At 39.8% G+C, this 21495-nt stretch overlaps 1 protein-coding gene across 2 annotated transcripts in view; it reads right to left on the bottom strand.

Annotated features, from left to right (window-relative positions):
* Nucleotides 1-21495, bottom strand: part of SYN2 (synapsin II) — a 435882-nt gene that overhangs the window by 68687 nt on the left and 345700 nt on the right. For both annotated transcript variants that reach the window (XM_030569938.1, XM_030569939.1), the window contains exons 6-7: nucleotides 5454-5516; nucleotides 2150-2292 (exon numbers count right to left, since the gene is read on the bottom strand). In XM_030569938.1, coding sequence (XP_030425798.1) covers nucleotides 2150-2292; nucleotides 5454-5516 — 206 coding nt within the window. The remainder of the gene's footprint in view (nucleotides 1-2149; nucleotides 2293-5453; nucleotides 5517-21495) is intronic.

Below are 21495 nucleotides of genomic sequence, written 5' to 3'. Positions count from 1 at the left end.
GAACACACCACCATTTTAATTCAGTTTTTGAGGTCTGTTTTCCTATTTGCATTTTCAGAGTAAAAAAAATAAAGTGTTAAATGTGTTAAATATGGCTGAGACTCCTAAGAGAAGTTTGGTCTGCAGTCTATGCAACAAATCTAAGGCCCAGCCCTGTAAAGCGCAGAGTGCTCTAAACTCCCATCAACTCCACTGCTGAGGAGGTGCAACACCTCAAAGAAGGAGCAGCTCACCACCTTGTACTACTGAACCATCAAATTGCTCATATGGACTCTGCTTCTGCTGGTCCTGCACGGTTGTGTGTCATAACCATTCAGCAGTTGTACCTTACTGTTAAAACTGTGCTCCTTCCGAGCCATCAGATGAAAGATGCTGACAAGGAGGTCCAATGGGGTCATTTTTTCATATAAGGCCACAGCTGTTTTCAAATTCTTAAGCATCTACCTTAATACTGGGAACTGTGGCTGAAAATTTGCAAAAATGCTTAAAGCATTTTACCGCCATTTTGCTGAAATTTTATTGTAAGAATTATCTTCAGGAAGGATTTCCAAGAGACCCAGTCTTGGTCCCAGTGAGTATTTTCTGTTACAGAAGTTCATTTGCTATTTGTTTTTTTTCCTGTGTTTTTGTATTTTTGCTTAAATCCATACTATGTATATTAATGCAGCATTTTCTGAAACAAATAGTAGAGATGTGTTAATCTCAGTGTTTCTGGTTTGCTTGGAGCCCAATAAAATTAGGAGTTAGGCTGTACTTTAGCTCAAATATAACAAGAAATAAAAAAATTTAATATACAAGAATTCCTTCACCTTTCCAAAATCATGGGACTCTCTAGGTGCATACAATAGATATTGTGTCCATTGCATCAGTAATTGAATTATGAGTAATAAATTTGTCTTGATCCTGCAGTGACCCCTGAAAAAACAGAGCTGTGAGCACCCACTCCAAGCTCTACTGACAACAGAAGAGCTCTATGTACTTCTGACTAAAGGTCATTACAAGATTGGAGTCTCAGTTATATCAGGTGTGGTTAGAATGAAATATTCTGTGCCATCAGTTAAGAGTTATACATTCAGGCCTCTGTGAATGAAAATGACCTAAAGTTGTCTCAAAGATTTTAATAAAAAAATTGGGTCTTGTTGCTGAAGGGATTTAAAAAGTCATCTATAAAACAATCAGACCACACTTCCTGTTGTTCGTTCCCTGAAACTATTTTGAGAAATTGCTATAAAAAAACTGACCCACATGCAGAGGTGAAAGTAAGCCGGAACACCATGCTGGACCCGACCTGCTTCCCCAGGCTGGCGATTTAAAGGGCCAGGGCTCCCGCCGCTGCAGGGAGCCTTGGGACCTTTAAATCACCGCCTGAGCCCGGCTGCCGGAGCCCTGGGGTAGGACAGCAGGGCTCCCTCAGAGATTTAAAGGGCCTGGAGCTCCGGTGCAGTAGTGGCGGCCAGAGCCCTGGGCCCTTTAAATCTCCCAGAGTCCTGGAGCTCCCAGCTGCCACTGCAGCTAGTAGCTCTGGGGGTAGCTGGAGCCCTGAAGCTTTAAATCTTGATTTAAAAGCCCCGCCTCTTCCAGTTGAGGCCCCGCCCCTGCCCAGGACTCCAGCGTACCCGGTAAAGCCTTTAACTTATTTTCACTGCTGCCCACATGGGAATTGTAGGTAACCATTTTGGAACGTCCTAAGCATGTGTTTAATTCCTCCCTCTCCATTCCCCCTCCAAAAAAATAATTAGAAAGTACTTTGCCATCCTTTAAAGTTTAAACCATTTGAAAGTAAAGTCCATTTTTGCACTCTCCACAAGACCCCTTTTAATTTCCAGTTTTATAACCTCTGTATGCTTTCCATTTGAAATATCACATTTATTTATTTTATTCTCTCAGAGCATTTCCATTGTTATTTCTGTAACAAACAGAGTTCAACAAAATTATTAATATAAACATGAAACAGCTGAGATATTAATACTTTTTAAATGATTGAAAATGTCCATCAACAAATTAAAAAAAGGCTAATATACTTTCCTCCCAAAAGTGCTGATAATAGAGGACTATTAAAAAAGAGGTATTAGACTTCAATCAAGTGAATTTTGGTGGTGCTTTGTAAATATTGAAATCAGAAAATGAAAGGAGATAATTTTTGGCTCACATGTATGCTTTGTAGTTACTGCCTATCTTTTGGATCCTGATGTCGTATTTGGAGTCTATGAAAGGTTCAGTGGTGGCGTAGGTTTGGGTAAGTGCTACCACACTGGCTATGTCCTGAAAGTCGTAGTGGTTGTCTACCTTAACCTGTTGTCATAACACAAACAGCATGAGGAAGAGAAAAATAACAAGAACAATAGTTAAGCATGTACTGTAAAATGCAATTGCAAATGACTCCTGTGAGAAATATTACTTTTTATAGTGTTAGATTACAAAACAAAGAATGGACAATTTATCTGATATGTAAAAAAAGCTGTAGTTGTCAAAACTAGAATATGGCAAAAATATTCCTGCAATAAGATGTGTAATTTCTAGCCGGAAATTTAACCTTCACTGTTGTAGAAGGCAGTTATCAAGTATCGACATTACGTTTTGTTGGAGGAAACCCTTATAAAATACTGATGTTTATTTTTGTGTCACATAAACAATCTCCAGGAATAGTTTTTTCTAGGTATTTTATTGTAGCACTTTGGCATTTCAGTTTTAAGGATGCAGTGAACAGTATTTCTGTGTGGGATGGATCAGTTATAATAAGAGGAAGGAAGGAAAGGAATACAAAAACCCAACCAAACCAAACAAGGAAAAAACTAATTGCATTATCTAACCATGAATTCTGGAGTCTGTTTATACCATTATGTTGCAAGACACCTCTCCTGACTGGGAGATGTTTGTTAAAGGATTGAATTCTGTAGTCTTAATCCAATGTGGTTCAGCTGTTCTGGCCTTCATGCATCTTCATTAGAGCCCAAAACACAAATGGTTGCTTATAGGATTTCATATTTAATTTTGAGATAAGTAAATACACCTATTGGATATTTAGTATCTGTGTTGTACTTCTAAATAAGGTGACAGGCATACTAATGAAGATTTTGAGGAATAATGTGAAAACTGAATGTTTGCAAAGGCATGTGTTGGGTGTACCCAAACTTTACATCAATGTTTTAAAAATGTTTTGATAGTCAGGAACCAGTCCTCCAAGGTCCTAAGTGTTCTGAACTGAACTTAACTGAACTCAGGCTCAATAGAAGCTGAGGGCACTCATCATCTGACAAAAATAGCTCAGTATCTTGAAGGATGAGTTCGTAGTTTTTTCAAGGTGTAACCATGTATATCAGAAGAATGTTGAGTGTAATAACTTGCACAGTGGGCCATATCCTGCTCCAACTGAAGTCTATGGGAGTTTCACCACTGACCCAATGGGAACTGGACCAAGCTCAATGTTAACTATAAGTGCCTGGATTCAAAATCTGTAGCAGCTTTGATGTAAAAGTAGCCCAATTATATTATCACAACTTTAGCCATTTCCACCAACTTTTGGATTGAAATGAAAATTTTATCCAACAAACTAGAACATTTTATAGGCCAAATTCAATGGTGATGGTTAGGAATCTGTGTAAGCTGGTCAGAAAATATATTCAAGTAGAAAAATGATACTGCGCTGATTTGGCATTAAGTAGGTAATGTACAAATATGGGTAACATTCCCTCACAGTAACTGTTATGGGATGCAAGTCATATGTACCTGGCACTTTTATTACACTAAATTCTGAAATATATTTGGCCCAGAGATTTCCACAGGCATTACGCTTCTTACACACCAGGCTGAATTTACAAGTACACTTCTACCCCAATATAACGCTGTCCTCAGGAGCCAAAAAAATCTTATCATGTTATAGGTGAAACCGCATTGTATCAAACTTGCTTTGATCCACCAGAGTGCACAGCCCCACCCCCCTGGAGCGCTGCTTTACCACATTATATCCAAATTCGTGTTATATCGGGGTAGAGGTGTATTAATAAAATGCCTTTTTATTAAGATTCTGATCTGCAAAATGGATGAGAGTAAAGAGATTACAATTTAATTAAATCTGTAAAATCTCATTCCCAATTCCTCCTCCTGTCTACAGTTTAAATTGTGTGTTCACAATAAAACTTAATTTTTACCATTCACTTTCTCTTATTCCAAATCACAAGAGAATTTTAAAAAGAATTGAAAGGCTGATTTTTCCTAAATCCTTTTCTAGAAACTTGATTGATTGAGAGATAGATAGATACAATGTACTAATGCCAAAGTCTTTAATGGTATAAACACTTAAGTGGGAGTCGCATTCAAATATTTGAGAACAGTATTTGGCCACTGTAGTGGAAAAATTATGAATATAAGGAAAAAGTTAGATGGTATAGAAAGAATATCATTAAAGAACCAATGTAGGTGGAAGAGGAGGAATAATGGAGTGACTAACATTAAAAAACCCTCAGACAAAGAGAAGTTCACAAATTTTCCTCAAATCAAAAGAGTAAGAACATCCAGCGTGGTAAAGTAACAATGTGGATAAGATAAAAAGGTTCTTGGTTTTGTTTTTTAAATTCAAGTATATTTATAGACCTCTTAAAAAAAGATTGGCTGGTTAAGCCAATCAACTCCTAGTAAGGATGTTTAAGCAATTACATGGTTCCATCATGGGATATTTCTGTTTGTGTCTATATTTAGTCAATAAACATGCAAATGACAAAAATCAATTTTCTGCTATTCAACGGCTGATATTTCATTCATAGAATTTTTGGAAATCCAAGGGGATAAGTGTCATTTGATGACACTTTGCCCTGTTAAATCCTTTTTCATTTGAAGATCTCTTAGCACTTTGTCTACCAATTGAGTACCTGCACCCATTGACATCAGTGGAAGCATAATTGAGCCATACACTCAAACCATCACTGTGAGATGTAAGTGATATAGAAATTGTTTCACCCACCAGTGAAATGCAGTTGCCTCTGGTTTGAATGCAGTAAGTGTGCTGCAACGCTACAGGACAGGAAATGAAGAAAAATACTGTATCCAATTGAAACTACTATGGGAATTTAGGAAGATGTAGGAAAATTTTATTCACCAGATTCTCAGACCTGCAAATCTTTACTTGTGTTTATAAACCTGACTTTTCAAGTAGTTCTGCTGCAGGCAACAAAATTATCATATAAGGCCCTGATTCAGGAAAGCATTTGAGCATGTGCTTAAGTCCACTTCTCAAGACCAGAATTTAAGCTGTCTGGTGATGTAAGCAGATGCTTAAGTACTGTCCTGAATAGGGACCCAAGTAAGGCTTTGCAGAATCAGAACCCTGAGTTGGAATTTGGCCAGCTCACAAGTTTTAAAATATATAAACTTCTCCACAGTAGGTGTTAATATTTAGACAATTAAAATGTAGACTAGCACCAGAAAACCACTAGCATATATATAAATAGGACCTGCACCTTTCCCATGCCTGAATGAGCATGTCCAATCTTCACAACAACTGGAAACGTTGGCAGTGTTAACTAAGAGGGGAAGAAAAGAAAAACAATATTAATTTAACTGACCGTTGAAGTCATGAACATTTTAATATTAATGAAAATAACTTCTTCTGAAGTAGCTGTTCAGGATTCCTTAGAATTTTTTTCATCCTGGTTTAAACTTGCCTGCATATCTTCATCTATCAAACTGGTGTTTGCAAGAGCATCATCATTACTATGTTACATTCCTCTCTGTCCTATATAACACTGCCTTTAGTTTATACAACACAACAAAAATGCAGTGAAACAGCTCTTCCCATGTGGATATTTTAGAAGTATCCATGATTGCTCAGCTATTTAATTTGAACCCAAGTGTTTGTTTAAAAAGAGCTGTGCTATATTATGAATTACAAAGGTCTAGAGGGTGACATTGTTAACCTGAGTCTTGATCGGTGGAGCGCTGTCCACAATGATCCTGTTGTATGTGCTTGTGTGACAACAGAAGAAGGGAATGTCTTCCTTACAGAAACAATTGATACCTCAGGAAATGCACACACAGCAGAATACTTACAAGAAGTAGCAATAAAAGCTATAACAAACTGTGGAAAAAAAATCAAATATCCAGTATGCAGCTTGGTCACAGACAATGCTGCAAATGTATCCAAGATGAGAAGAAATTATTTGAGAGAGTCCCAAGCTAATAACATACGATTGCAGTGCTCATTTGATGCACCTCCTAACCAAAGACTTCAGTGTTCCAGAAATAAAGGCTAATGTTCAAATTGCAAAATACTTCTGTTACAACCACTTTGCAGCAGCTGCTCTGAAAAAACTGGGAGGAACCAAGCTAACTCTCCCACAAGATGTGCAATGGAACTCAGTAGTGGACTGTTTTGAGCACTATATCAAGAACTGGCCTAGTGATGACAGTTTGTGAACAAAATCCTGAAAAAATAGAAGGCACTGTCACAGCCAAAGTTCTCAACATTGGGCTTAAGAGAAATATTGAACATGTGCTGAGTACCCTGAAACCTATTTCTGTAGCCTTGAACAAAATGCAGGGAAATAGCCATTTTATTGCTGACGCTGTTGAAATTTGGAAGGGACTGAGTGAGATCTTAAAAAGAGAAATATGCAATGACAGAATTAAATTACAAGCATTAAAAAAAAGAATGGAACAAGCACTATCTCCAGCTCATTTTCTTGCAAATATCTCAATACTCGGTACTAGGGTTGAACCTTAACTACTGAAGAAGAGCTGGCTATGACATGGACATCCAGCAATCATCCCTCCATAATGCCAACTATAATAAACTTCAGAGCTAAGAGTGAACCATCCAAGAAATATATGTTTGCTGATGATGTTTTAAAGAAAGTCACACCAGTGAACTGGTGGAAGTCACTTAAGCACTTGAATTCAGAGACTGTTGTAGTGATGATCTAACTTTTAACAGTAGCAGCTTCTTCCGCCGGTGTAGTCTTCCTTAGGACTAGTTCATTCCAAATTGAGAAATTGTTTGGGACCTGAAAAAGCAGGAAAGCTTGTTTTTCTTTTCCAGATTATGGACAAACAGGAAAATGAAGCTGGTGATGACTGAGTTAGCTGCAGAAGCCAATATTTTAAGTTTCTCATGTTGACCTTGCTGACCAGTCAATTTAATTTTTTTTTAAATATTTCATTTAACTATTTCAGTTAAATATTCAAGTTTTTAAAAATCAGGTTAGTTTTTAACTAAATTCAAAAAATTCATATAATTCTTTTGTTAAAATATTTTATATTTGCTGTTGAAGAAAAAAATCCAGAATACATAACTTTATTGTTTTAGTTAAATAAAACAATTTAAATGCCTGTCTGGTGGTGATCTCCTCCTAATACAGCATGGCAAGAAAATCCCCCAAATATTAATGATTAACTTGTTGAATTGGAGATAGTTCACTTCCCAATGACTTCATAAGTATCTGCTTCAATTACCTTTGGTAAATGAAATAACATTTTCTGATATAACTGTAAAACTACTCGGAAAAGTTTTCAAAATAAATCACTTCAAAACGTATAGTGTGTATCTTCTAAAAATGAAACCTTCATCTATCTCTGAGTTGTGAAGAATATGTATTAAGGTTACAACAACCAACAAGAATGCACTCTTATGTAGAAATCCATGATTAAATTGAGTCTTCCTGACTAGTGATTTGAATCAAATCCACACTGACACCTTCTAGAATTTAATGGAGAATTTTAGGCATCCCTTTTTACAGTATAGTTTGAACATTTAATAACTACAGTTGTAACCCATTCATTCATTTTCTTCTTTATATAATCTGTAGGAGATTTGTTGAGCAGCTTAGTAGACCTGTTAGAATTGTACAACTTTGCAATCAGTATTGCTCCTCAATAACACATTTGAGTCAATGTTGCTTCAACTGATTTTTCTATATTCCTAAAAAACAAGCAAACAAAACCCCCTACAGTTGTTTTTTGTAGGAAGTTGCTTAATAGAGTTTATTTTTTATTTATCTTTTCCCCTCAAAGCAAATGTTGACCATGATAATAGAAAGAAAACATGAACTGAAGGTCTTAAGGCTTACAATAGAAGTTTTGAATTTCTTATGTAATGCTGTGTGTCTTCTGTTGAGAATGGCCAAGTTTAAAATAAATAGTGTACTGCAGGGAGGCATTTTGCCACAAGCCAACAAGGTAGCTAGCTAATGTTTCTTCCTTGAAATCTGGCCTCTGCTGCTGCAAGCTCCAGTTGCAGCTGGGATTTCAATTTCATTATGAGATTCTTGTGAGCCTGAATGGGGTAATTATCTTTGAATACAGCAATTGTGACTTCATACTCTTCATGCAGTAAGTCAGTCGCAGAGCTGGGAACATAGAACCCTAGTCTGCTAGTTCCTCCAAATTCACTGCTCTAAAACCTAGACTATGCATCCTCTCTGAATTTAAACTTCTGGACAGGGCAGGAAGCAAGTGAACGGGTATATTATATCAAACAACTACAATGGAGTAAAAGAAAATATGTACAAGTAGGATTATTTTTAACCAAAGAAGGCATTTTGTGCATCTCATGTTTTAGATAGTGACAACCTACTGTCCTCTGCTATCTGGGAGTAAGGAGTAAAAGATGCAGTCAATGTGGAAAGGTAGGAATTCATACACAGAGCTAAAATAGAAGTGGTAGTATCCTGGAAAAAAAACAACAGCCACCTTAAGAATTTCAAAACTTCCTATGCATAGCTAAGTTGTTTTAGGTTATTGGTATAATCCTGATGACAACTGCAATACATTTAAGTCTGACGCATCAGAGTAGTATTTTACATCAGCAGCCTTTTGGCAGAAACAGCCAATTAAAAGTTAATCACACATTTTTATTCCTAATAATGCAATTGGTCATTCCATTGAATTAAAATAGTAATGTGTGGCAAACTCAGGACAATTAGCTACCAGGAGAGGGGTAGTAATTAGTCCCAGAGGGGTTAAAAGGCCTCCCCCTATCCACTGAGGGGAGATAGCCATGGAGAAATAAGGTTCAGCAGCAACAGGGCTAACCAGGGAACTAATTAGCTTCAGCTGGCCCCAATTGCTGGGGACCCTTTTAAACCCTCCCTGGCAGGGAAGCAGAGGGGGAGGGGATTGAGAGAGAAAGAGAAGTAGAGTAGCTGCAGCAGGACTCTGAAACTCTTCCTGCAAGGAAGATTGCACTCTCCCCAGAAGGAGAGAAAAACAGAGCAAGGGACTGACTGAGGGTATGTCTACATCTACAATTTTGCAGCGCTGGTTGTTACAGCTGTATTAGTACAGCTGTATAGGGCCAGTGCTGCAGAGTGGTCACACTTACAGCAACCAGCGCTGCAAGTGGTGTTAGATGTGGCCACACTGCAGCGCTGTTGGGCGGGTTCAAGGGGGGTTAGGGGAACGCGAGAGCAAACCGCGGGGAAGCAGGTCTCCTTCCCCGCGGTTTGTTCTCGCGTTCCCCGAACCCCTGTGCAAGCAGGTCTCCTTCCCAGTGGTTTGCTCCGGTGTTCCCTGAACCCCCCTGCAAGCAGGTCTCCTTCCCAGCAGTTTGCTTCGGTGTTCCCCGAACCCCCGTGCAAGCAGATCTCCTTCCCCGCGGTTTGCAGGGGGGTTCGGGGAATGCGACAGCACACCGCGGGGAAGGAGATCTGCTTGCACGGGGGTTCAAAAAACATCGGAGCAAACCGCTGGGAAGGAGACCTGCTTGCAGGGGGGTTCGGGGAACACCGGAGCAAACCGCTGGGAAGGAGACCTGCTTGCACGGGAGTTCGGGGAACACCGGAGCAAACCGCTGGGAAGGAGACCTGCTTGCACGGGGGTTAGGGGAACGCGACAGCACACCGCGGGGAGGGAGATCTGCTTGCACAGGGGTTCAAAAAACACCGGAGCAAACCACTGGGAAGGAGACCTGCTTGCACGGGGGTTCGGGGAACACCGGAGCAAACCGCTGGGAAGGAGACCTGCTTGATTACCAGAGAGGCTTCCTCTGGTTTGCTGGGATACCTGTTTATTCCATGGAGGTCAGGAAAAACGCTGGTGAGTGTTTACACCTGATGACCAGCGCTGGATCACCAGCGCTGGATCCTCTACACCCGAGTTTCAACGGGTGTACGGCCAGTGCTGCAAACAGGGAGTTGCAGCACTGGTGATGCCCTGCAGATGTGTACACCTCCTAAGTTGCAGCGCTATAACTCCTTCACCAGCGCTGCAACTTTGTGGTGTAGACAAGGCCTCAGGATCAGCCAGACCCTGCATGACCGGGAAGGACTTTTGCTTTGCCAAAGCCTGTGGCTCCAAGGCAACAAGGGACTGAGCCAGCAGAGAAGAAGCAGGTACTTTGCCACAAATGTAATATCATTTATGAAAGAACTATGCATTAACAAAGTTGGTTTTCAACAGAGTAGTTCATTTGACTTGCAGAAATAGGTTAAAACATTGTAAATATACTCTAAATGCAACATTTAGGCAGATTTTGGCCATTGTTACATAACTGTGAGTGAAAATTTAGCAGCACAAAAACACACACTTGCTACTTTTTCTTATGATGTCTCAAGGGACAACAGAATTTACTTATTATTGGGAACAAATTTGGTCATCAAGAGCCTACTTTTCAAATCTAAACGTGCATGTTTACACACCCAAATATGATTAGTTCATAAACAGATAGGCTTCTAATTTAAGTATTTGCAAATGACCATGTAGGTGCACAATGAAACTTTGTATGCAAATGAGGCATGCTTTTGTGTGTGTAGAGTTAAGGAAAAACAGGTCACAATGAGAATGAGATGTGTCATCTGAAAAAACAGGTGATACTGTAAACTTTTTTTCTAAAAAACCAAGACTGTTGGTCAGATCCTGGCCTCCTGTTTAGCCTATGGAAGGGGCTCCCCCAACCCTCAGCCCACTCTGTGTAGACACTTAGGGACCTATAAAAAGTAAGCAATGCTAAATGTTTTCTACCACTAATTTAAATGGTTTGACTTCACTTTTGCATTTAAGACCTAACTCAGCAAAGCACTTAAACACATGTTTAATGTTAAGTATGTATAGGGAATACTTTACTGTACTGGGGTTTTAATCAGCTGTGGGTAGTTTTCTATGTGTACAGCTGCCGTACTTGTACTTACTCAGGAGTAACTAAACTCATTAGTGATTTTGTCTGGTCTTGCCGTATTTGGGAACTGAACTAAACAAAACAACATAACATCAACACTTAGCATGACAGCTGGTCAAAATCTTTTAAACCCAGTGTTTGAGGTCCCCCCCAAAAAACTTATCAATATAAACAAAGGTATTCCCCCCCACCCCCGCCCCGTGGTCAAACAGGAATTTTCGGTAATATTTTTAAGAATGCTATGCATGCAAGTGACTTACATGACCTAGGATTCCAGCCCAATGAATACAGAAGGACTAAATGCTACTCTGAGGCAGAGGAGGAGATATGAGCGGTTTGTATCATGTAACTGGCTGGGGTGGTATAAATAGGTCATTAAGGATTGGCTGAAACTAAACTACATCAGTGGAGGATCCAGAAAGCCAAGGGGAACCCCAGGGACTGAACAACTGACACCTATCAACAGGAATCTCTGCAAGAAGAAAACAATGGACCAAGAGTTGAGAGTACAATAAGAGCTGGCCTTGGGAGACATAAGAGCTCTCACCTGGCAATGAGAGACTGAGCAGGTGGGTGAGGTTCTGTGGCCTGCAATGTGCAGGAGGTCAGACTAAATGATCACAAGTATTCCCCTCTAACCTTAAAGTCTATGAGAGCCAAAAAGGCTTCTGTAGCAGATTGGGTGGATGGAGCCCTGATGCTTGCCAGTTAGAACTCTGTCTTAACCTTTGCTTCTCTATACTAAGCTAAGGACTTCCCGCTGCTGTATTCCAGTTGACTAATAAATGCTACTTTGTTTTGAAAAGGCTGCTCACTCCTATGCAAAGTCCAGCTCCAAGATGGAGTTCTGGAGTCACCTGGGCAAGTCACATGTCCATGCATGACTCAGTCTTTACATGCAGAAGCCATTGTCCACATAGTATCTTCTATGTCTCCAGGAAGACTTATGTGGATTGGAGCCTTCCAAGCTCTTTTGTCTGTTAACTGCTTCCTCATTGAGCATCTAATTTGCACATTCCTTTCCCAAGAAGTGACCAAATATTCTAACTAAGGGTATGGCTACACTTGACATGTCAAAGTGCTGCTGCGGCAGCGCTGCGGGAACGCTGCCACGGCAGCGCTTTGAAGTGTGAGTGTGGTCGGAGCTCTCTCCCAGCGCTGCATGTAAACTGCATCCTTTACAGGTGTAGCTTGCAGCGCTGGAAGCCGTGCTACCAGCACTGCGGCACTGATTACACTGAGGCTTTACAGCGCTGTATCTTGCAGCGCTCAGGGGGGTGTTTTTTCACACCCCTGAGCGCGAAAGTTGCAGCGCTGTAAAGCGCCAGTGTAGCCATGGCCTAAGGCTACTTAGAAATCAAGCAATTATACAGCCAATGTACATAACTCTGAACACACAAATGGTGCCTACATACAACTAGGATGAACATAACCAGTAGATCATAACTTTTACATAGATGTGTTACATGGCATATATAGCAAAACCTGATTCCAGTTATATCATACATACATTTATGAGCACTCTCCCCCACCCCAAGCCTTATGGGGTATACTGTCACACCTGTAACTCTCAAAGCACTGAAGTTTAATTACTATTATTATCTTCATTTTAGAAAGGGGAAAATGAAACACAGAAGGGTAAAGTGAATTGGCCACGGTTACACAATGAATCAGTGGGAGTGCTAGGAACAGAACCCTTGTCTGATTCCCCTTCCTGTGTCCTATTCTCTGGAACACACAGCCCGCAGAGATATTATTTGAATTTCTGTATATACTTTCTAAATTACCTATCGTCCTCAACACTTATCTGTGTTCCTAACTCTGATACAACACTTTATGGGTCCCTTATTTTGACTCAACTGCACTGTCCACCATTTGAATTACCACCAACTCTTGTTTTATGCCTCTCTTGATGATATGTTTTCTGACTCCTAATTTACACTCTAAGGTTATCATCATTAATGTATGTCAAATTAACGTAAATTACATTTTTACTTTTCCCACTTTGTTCTCATTATTTAGTAAAGATGTAAAATACTAAGTATTTTGAGAGTGAATTTGCTTATGAAATGAAATGTCTATAATAAATTGTATTTTTTTTGGAATACTTTTATCTTCTAAGCAGCAGATCCCATCTCAAATGTTTGTCTGTTAAAAATGCCTAACAAATTACTTTGCATAGACTATAAGGACTTTGGGGTAGGCTTTTTGTTGTGTGTGCAGTACCTAGTATAACAAGGCCCTGATTAGGCCCTCCAGAGGCTACTGCGATGCAAATCATAACATAGGATGTAAACTATTTCTACTGTTCAGTCAAATGACAGAAGCCCCAGTCTTGCATGGCTTTAGGTATGTAAATAGTTCTATTAACATCCATCACTCATGTGTTAAGTTGGGGCTGATGCTGGATCGCCCATTATATGAATGCACGAATCATTGCTTCCTATGGAGCAAAAGTAATTTATTCCTTTCCCTGCAAGTTCCTTCACTACTGAAACCTACAGAACTCTCAGACACCAAACTGAACTAGTTCCAGATCATTATCATCAAGAATGTTACATTAGACTGGAATTAATACCAGCCTATGCAATGCTTCAGGAGACCTCTTTCCAATTCAATATACTGCTAGATTTCACTGGTCCCTTTTCTTTTTTAGGAAATATATTTAGTCTGGTTCTAAATAAAAGTACATCCAGCAAAGATGAAAGGCACTGCAAACAAAGCGTTAAATAAAACAGGGGGAAGGCAGAACAGTGGGCATGATGAGACGTGGAACATAGAATCCATAGGACTTGAAGGGACCGCGAAAGGTCATCCAGTCAAAGTCCTCGGCACTCATGGCAGGACTAAGTATTATCTCTAGACCATCCCTGACAGGTGTCTGTCTAACCTGCTCTTAAAAATCTCTAATGATGCAGATTCCACAACCTCCATAGAGGTTTATTTATTCCAGTGCTTAACCACTCTCACAGGAAGTTTTTCATAATGTTCAACATAAACTGCACTTGCTACAATTTAAGCCCATTACATCTTGTCCTATCCTCAGAGGTTAAGGAGAACATTTTTTCTCCTTCCTCCTTGTAACATCCTTTTATGTACTTGAAAGTTATGTCCCCTCTCAGTCTTCTCTAGACTAAAGAAACACAGTTTTTTTCAATCTTCCCTCACAGGTCATGTTTTCTAGACGTTTAATCATATTTGTTGCTCTTCTCTGGACTTTCTCCAATTTATCCACATTTTTCCTGAGAAGCGGCACCCAGAATTGGTCACAATACTCCAGTTGAGGCCTAATCTGCATGGAGTAGAGTGGAAGAATTACTTCATGTGTCTTGCTTACAACACCCCTGCTAATACATCCCAGAAAGATGTTTGCTTTTCTTGCAAGGTTATATTGTTGACTCATTTAGCTTGTGATGGGTATTGGGATGGTTACAGGAGACCTAGACACTTTCTCCTCTGCACCACAGGGGAACACTGGGGGAATAAATTCTGGTGCATCAAGAAGTGGGTTTTAATTAGCAGGTGACAGATCCTCCTTCTAGTACTGAAACCCTTAATCACATGCTTAAATAGATCCCTATTCAATAAAAATGTAGGCATGTGCATAGTTTTAAGAACATGCTGAAGATTCACTAACTTCAATGAGACTTCTGCATGTGTGTTAAGTGTTTTGCTGAATGGGGTCCTGACTGAGTAAACTCCCCAGCATGATGCCAGGGAGCACCATACTGTTAAAGGCTCTGTTCATCAGCAGAGATGTAAAGCTAAGAGCACTTAAGTGGCTGTGGCCTTTTAAGTTCCTATAGTACATCTCACAAGATTAAGAGGTGGTGGTTTCTGTATTCTAACTAAAATACCTGTACGGATGACAACATTCTGCCTACTTAATTCCCCAGTGACTACACATGGAAATTTTTCTTTCACTTCCAGCAAGAAACTGTTTTGTCATAGCCACATTTCAGTGATGGGTGATTTCTGTGTAAATATTGTTTATATTTCTGCAAAGCACCTTCACCCTTCAGAATGGTGCTGCAGACATCAATAAATAATCATTTCTTTGGAATTCTTTCACTTGAATCCATTTTTAGGAACCATTTCAAGAGTTGATCTTTGATCCAACAAACATAAAATTGTTTCTCTAGAGAACTTCAGTCTAACTAATCTGCAGTTAAATGCATCTCCAATACCTTATCAGTTTAATTAGTCTTGTTTCCCACTAGCCAAAAGCATGCATGTGCACACACATTATGAATTAATGGTTGGCTATGTTTTAGTTTAAAAATTAAGCTGTGAATTATGGGAATACAAAGTAGCACGTATCCTAAATTTTAGTTATTTATTCATTACCTTCATATTTTAAAAAAAGTTAAATTTCTCCCTATCACCCAAATTTAAAATAAAAAACAAATCACTGCCTGGTTGGGACATTATAAGGCAGCAACTGATTTTTATGGTTGAGCCATAAACCACTGCAATGGGGTTTATAATGGAAATGCTGGCAGACCTTTTGACTACAGCAATACAAATGGCACCCCACAATTAACAGGACCACAAATTTTCCCATGATTCCACAGCTGTGGAATCCTTTGTGGACCACAGGAACAAAAACAACAATTAAAGAAAATAGGCTTTGCCTTACAAAAATTAACCAGCATCTTTAAAAGGAGCAGGATTCCTTTAACACTGGAGTCTGATACCAGGATTTCAAATGACATGCCATATCTCAATAGAAATAGAGGGGAGTGGAAGGCAGGTAGCAAAGGTAATCAAAACACGAAGGCTACAGCTGAAGCAAAAGAGGGATCAAGGAAGACTTCAAAATTAATTTACCACAAAACATTTTTGGTTGTTCTCATCACTATAATAGCACGAGTGTTAGCTATGTGATGCTGATGTGCCTGCTGTTAACTACGCCATATAGGCAGTACTTAGAGCTATTTTCCCTTATTGCTGCCCCTACACTCCCTGATCCCTGCAGATCTCACTCCCTGCATGGGGACTTGTCAAGTATAATTCCCAATTCTGGACCTTAGCGTCCAAAATATGGGTACTAGCATGAATTCCCCTAAGCTTAATTACCAGCTTAGATCTGATAGGCTGCCACCCATCAGGACTTAGAGTAGAGCACCTGATAGACTCTGGTCTCCCCCCAAAACCTTCCCTGGGGGTCCCAAGACCCAAATTCCTTGAGTCTCACAACAAAGGGAAATAAACCATTCCCTTCCCCCTCCCTTCTTCCTCCCAGCTCCTTCTCGCCTTGGGAACACTAGGAGATCGCCTGATTCAACTTCTTGAATCACCACATTGAGAGGAGTGTTACCTTCCCCCTCACCCAGATGCTGTACAGATTCAAGCTGCGTGAATCTAACACAAAAAGAAAATTTATCTTTCCTTTCTCCCCACCAATTCCCTTGGAGAAAAAAAAATCAAACAGGTCTTAAAAGCAAAACTTTTAATAAAAAAGAAAAAAGTAAAAGGTTTATCTCTGCACTTTAGATGGTAAAAAGTTACAGGGTCTTTCAACTTTAAACAATAGAAAGAGACTTTCTCCAGCAGAAACACAATTTAAGCTACTTCCAGCAAGTACACACATGCAAATGAAAAAAAAAAATTAAAAGACTATGACTGCCTTTTCTTACTTACAATTCTGAATAGATAAGAGACTGTAGCAAGGAAATTGGCAGAAACCTGGTTGCACCTCTAGTCCCGTCCAGGACCCAGAGAGAACAAAGCCAAACCCAAAACCCACAAACAAGGGCTTCCCTCCACGAGATTTGAAAGTATTTTGTCTCCTGATTGGTCCTCTGGTCAGGTGTTTGCAGGTCACTGTTTGTTAACCCTTTATAGGTGAAAGAGACATTAACCCTTAGCTATCTGTTTATGACAGGACTACCTGCCCAAATCTACAAAGTGGTTCTCACCACCACTGATTGACTCCAATCATGGGGAGAAATTATAGTTCAAAGTAAGAAAAACTGACTAATTTCTGTTACAATTATGATACATATGGGATTTAACTTCCCCACCTGCTCCCTTCCATTTTGACTTCTATCCTTGACACCACAGGAGCTAGCACAGAAACCAGTTAACTTCATGAACTTTTTGTTTATTTTGAAGGAAAATATGTAAAAAACAGCTCTACCAAATGTGAGTGGAGCTTCTCTTTGGAAGGCAGTGTCATTAGCAGAGCTAATGGAAAGTTTTAAATCAGTTTTTTGGTTTCTTGCAATAATAGCCTTCTTTCCAAAATGATTTTTATGGAAAAAAGTGTTTCTTTAGCAATGTTCTGGTTTATTATTTAAAAAAAAAGACTTTGGAAAAGAAATTGCATTGACAAAGCAGAAAATGTTCATGAAAATTTTGGAATACAAAGACAATTATTTTTAGCCAATCCTTACAATTTTTGACCAGCTCTAGAAATAATCATGTTAAAGAAATGAGGCAAAATAAATATATAAAGAGGATATGCAGTCCAACAATGAGTTAAATCACAATGACAAGATTGACTACACCTTGTGGACTTTCAAATAGCAATTGTCTGCTTCAAACTGTCAACAAAATATAAAAAGTTGCGAAGTACACACAAACGTTCAGCCACCTTAAACATAAATAACAAGCTCACCCTGATTCCCTGATCTTGCAATGGAATCTGCTTGCATGAACCTTCATATCTGTGTGGAGTACTAATCCACTAGGTTTTAAATGGTTAAATCAGTAAAAGGATAATTTGGGATTTATTATTAATATTTTTATAGATCAAACACTGCAGGCACTGATAAAATAGCATTTTTGGTAGAAAACAGGGTAGCTGAATAAATTTTTATTTTGCCTCAAATAACTAATATGATTTTCCACACAACAGCATGTCTGAATATGCTGAATCAGGTCAATAACAAATATTATTGCAATCACCAATATGGCTGTGGCTGTTACTGAATTTGTAGAAGCTTGTATAATATCAGTGTAGATTATTTACTGTAGAGATATTTGCCAGTATACTAACTTTGCTAATGCAAAATGATAAACTCTACTGATTTTTTTTTATCAGGTTCTAAAGAATATATATTCTTTCTTTTCAGTGATTTTAAACTTCTCTCAATTTGGGGTTTCATTTCAAAAGCCTCTGAAGTCAAAGTGAGTCTTATGGTTCATGTCTGGTTCTGCTTTGATCTGTGAACTTGTAGACATGTTCCCTGAGGGAGTAAAAACCATATTATGTTCTGCAAATGAAAGAGTAAAAAAAATCTATGAGGAGGAATCCTTTTAAATCTAGATAACAGAAGTCAAGATTCCTAAATTTCAGCTAGAAGAGCATTTAGTATGAAAGTTGCTTTCACTGATATGACACATTTTAACGATTTCTGTCATATGTTAATATCAGGAAATACATTAATATATTTAATGACCAGACAAATGGAATGGTTGTTATCAAAGGGCACCTTCAGACTGGAAATTCATTCATGTTCGACATGAAACTTAATGAGTATAGCAATAATACTTTAAAATCTCTTGGCAGGCTGGCCACCTGTCCAAGTGTTCAAAGTCTAACCATTCTTGGTTAACTGCACCACTGAAAGATTTAAGGACAAGAGAGGAGAAGGAATTTAAATATTAGAAGTGATTACATCTGTAATGGAAATACTGCAACATATGTAGGCTTAAAATGTGACTGTAATATCCTGTCTGAAGAAGCTTTGATGCTTTTAATAATGTCTGTCTCTCCCCTACTAAATAAATTAGCTATTTTAGTGGTATTTTTCTTTCCAGAGTTGACACGTGCTGCTTAACTGCTTGCAATCACTTTATTTTTCTAGGTATCTACTTGGTATTTCTTTGTCTTTTTTTTTTAAATATTAGGGAAACATCTCAGAGGCAAAGCATTAGGAAACCAGATTGAAAGTGTCTCTCTCACTGGTATTCAGACAATAAAAATAAAATTTAGCACTTAATGAGCCTAGTCCTTCTCTCATATACAGTGAGTAACTCGCTTGATGTTACTGGGCTGCTGACTAACTCATCTAGCCTCAACGGGCCTGATCCTCAGCTGATGTAATTACAATGGAGGTACTCTTTTTCACACCAGCTGAAGATATGGCCCAAACCGGAGTTACATTGGTGTAAATATGGGGAGAATCAGGCCCAACATCCTCAAAGTGCTGGGCAGCTAGCAACTAAATGGGTGAGAGAGAAGTTTCCACTTTGAGTGCCACCTTCTTAAAACATACAACAAAACAAATGTTTCAAAGGCGTTGCTTTAACCGACTGTGTGTTCCTGACTGGGATATGAAAAGGGGAACTGCGGAGTCTAATACATAATATTCCTGTTGTATCTGCAGTTATCGAAATTGAAACAGCCCTAGGATCCCTGGATTCTTCTGAATTATCACTGATAATACCACAGCTTGCAGGCAGACAGCCCCCTCCCACGTCTTATCAGTTGATGCACCTCTCTGGAGTTAAATCATTATTTACCTTACAGAAAGATTATACCCAAACAAATGTTAGTCTTTGCCACCGAACTCCTTGTGGTTTTTGTGGATACAGACTAACATGGCTACCCCCTGATACTTGACACCATGCAAGGCACTAAATTTAGCCGTATGGAGTGGAAATCCATCAACCTCAACAAAAAGCTTGCACAGATACAGACATCATCTTCCTCTCCAAGTGCAAACAATGGACATCATACCAAATGGACTGAAGGTAAAAAATTCATCGCAATCGACATACTACACTGACTGTGGTGAGAGACTGTGCCACACATTCTCAAAGAAACTGAGGAACCACCTGGTTCTCCACTTGTGAGGTAACTCCCTTCTCCTCATGTGTCAGTATATAATGCCTGCATCTGTAAATTCCATGCATCTGAAGAAGGGTTTTTTTTACTCATGAAAGCTTATGCCCAAATAAATCTGCTAGTCTTTAAGGTGCCACCAGACTCCTTGTTATTTAAATATATTAGTTTTACAAGGTGTGACAGATTTCCTTCTCTGCCTCGGTGGGTTCTGCACTTCCACTTAGTGGTGGGCCAGGGTATTCCTCTCTACCTCAGAATTTCCCGACACCCCATACCTTGCGAGCAGGGTTCCTCCCGGCCTCCCTGACAGGGGAGAGGAAAGGGAGCCTCTTAGTCTCTGGTAGTCCCTCCAGACATGGTGGAAACAAACCGGGCACCCACTTCAGTTTCTTCTCTCTGGCAAGGTCTCTTCCCTCAGACCTCTGGGGCCTGGAAGGAGGGTGACTAGACAGCAAGTGTGAAAAATCAGGATGGGACGGAGGGTAATAGGAGAATATAAGAAAAAGACCCAAAAATCGGGACTGTCCCTATAAAATCGGGATATTTGGTCACTCTATTCAGAAGGGCTGTTTACCCTGCTGGGTAGGATTTCCCCTGCCCTTCACCTCTGTACCTGTGGGTTTTTTCCCTCCTGGTGCTTGTCAGCATCTGCACTGCCCCGATCTCCAGTAGCACACTTTCCTCCCACAACTCCTATCACACACCCCTATCTGGCTGGAGGGGAGGCTTTTAACAGGTTCTGGAAGGCCCCTGATTGGCCCCAGGTGTTCTAATTAACCTAGAGTAACCCCTGTTCAGTTACCAAGGGAAAAGAGACCTGCTTTTCCTGGGGCTAATATATCTGCCTTCCAGTGGCCCCACAAAGTCACGGGATCTGCTTGTTAAACTTCTCCTAGCGCTGGCCAAAGTGGCCATCTGTAAGCTTAGGAAGAGGAGGTTGGCTGAGGGAGTTTCCTGCGACTGTGAGGCCTATTTTTGATCCCCCTTCTGTTCATGCATCCAGGCAGAGTTCCTCTGGGTGGCGTCCACTGGCTCCCTTGACACCTTTAAGAAGCAGTCCGGGGTTCTCTGCTTGGTGTCCCATTCCAGTTCCTTATTTTTGTCCCTTTGATCCTCACACCTGCCCTTGTTGTTTTTTCCATTGTCCCCCATAAATACTTGAGTTCCTGGGCCTTGTGGATCCTCCCCAAAGGCTGGAGGAGGGTCCTTTAGCAGCAAACCCGCTCACTTCCCAGAACTCCTGTAGCCATCTGGCTTGACCCTGTCATGTAGGGCAAAAGCGCACCAGGAGGGACTCATGGGAGATTTCTACTTTAGCTCCCATTTTCCTTCGGCGCTCCCCATTCTGCAATCAGGCAATCTATGGTAACTACAAAACTTTGCAATCAGTAATTGGTGCATTCAACACAAGTAGTTTTGTAATAATTACTGATGTGCCAGAACGGGTCTAAGGGTCATGTCCTGAGACTTAGTCTCAAGTAATCTCACCTAGCAAAACTGTTTGAAGGTGCTCTTCTCTAAGTCAGCAAGCATGATCCCTCTCCTCGCTAAAAACACAGTATCCATAGAAATATGAAAACCTGTAATATGTTATGAT

Source organism: Gopherus evgoodei, chromosome 7, assembly GCF_007399415.2.
Source record: "Gopherus evgoodei ecotype Sinaloan lineage chromosome 7, rGopEvg1_v1.p, whole genome shotgun sequence".
Lineage (NCBI taxonomy): Eukaryota > Metazoa > Chordata > Testudines > Testudinidae > Gopherus > Gopherus evgoodei.
This window is presented reverse-complemented; position numbering and strand designations above follow the sequence as displayed.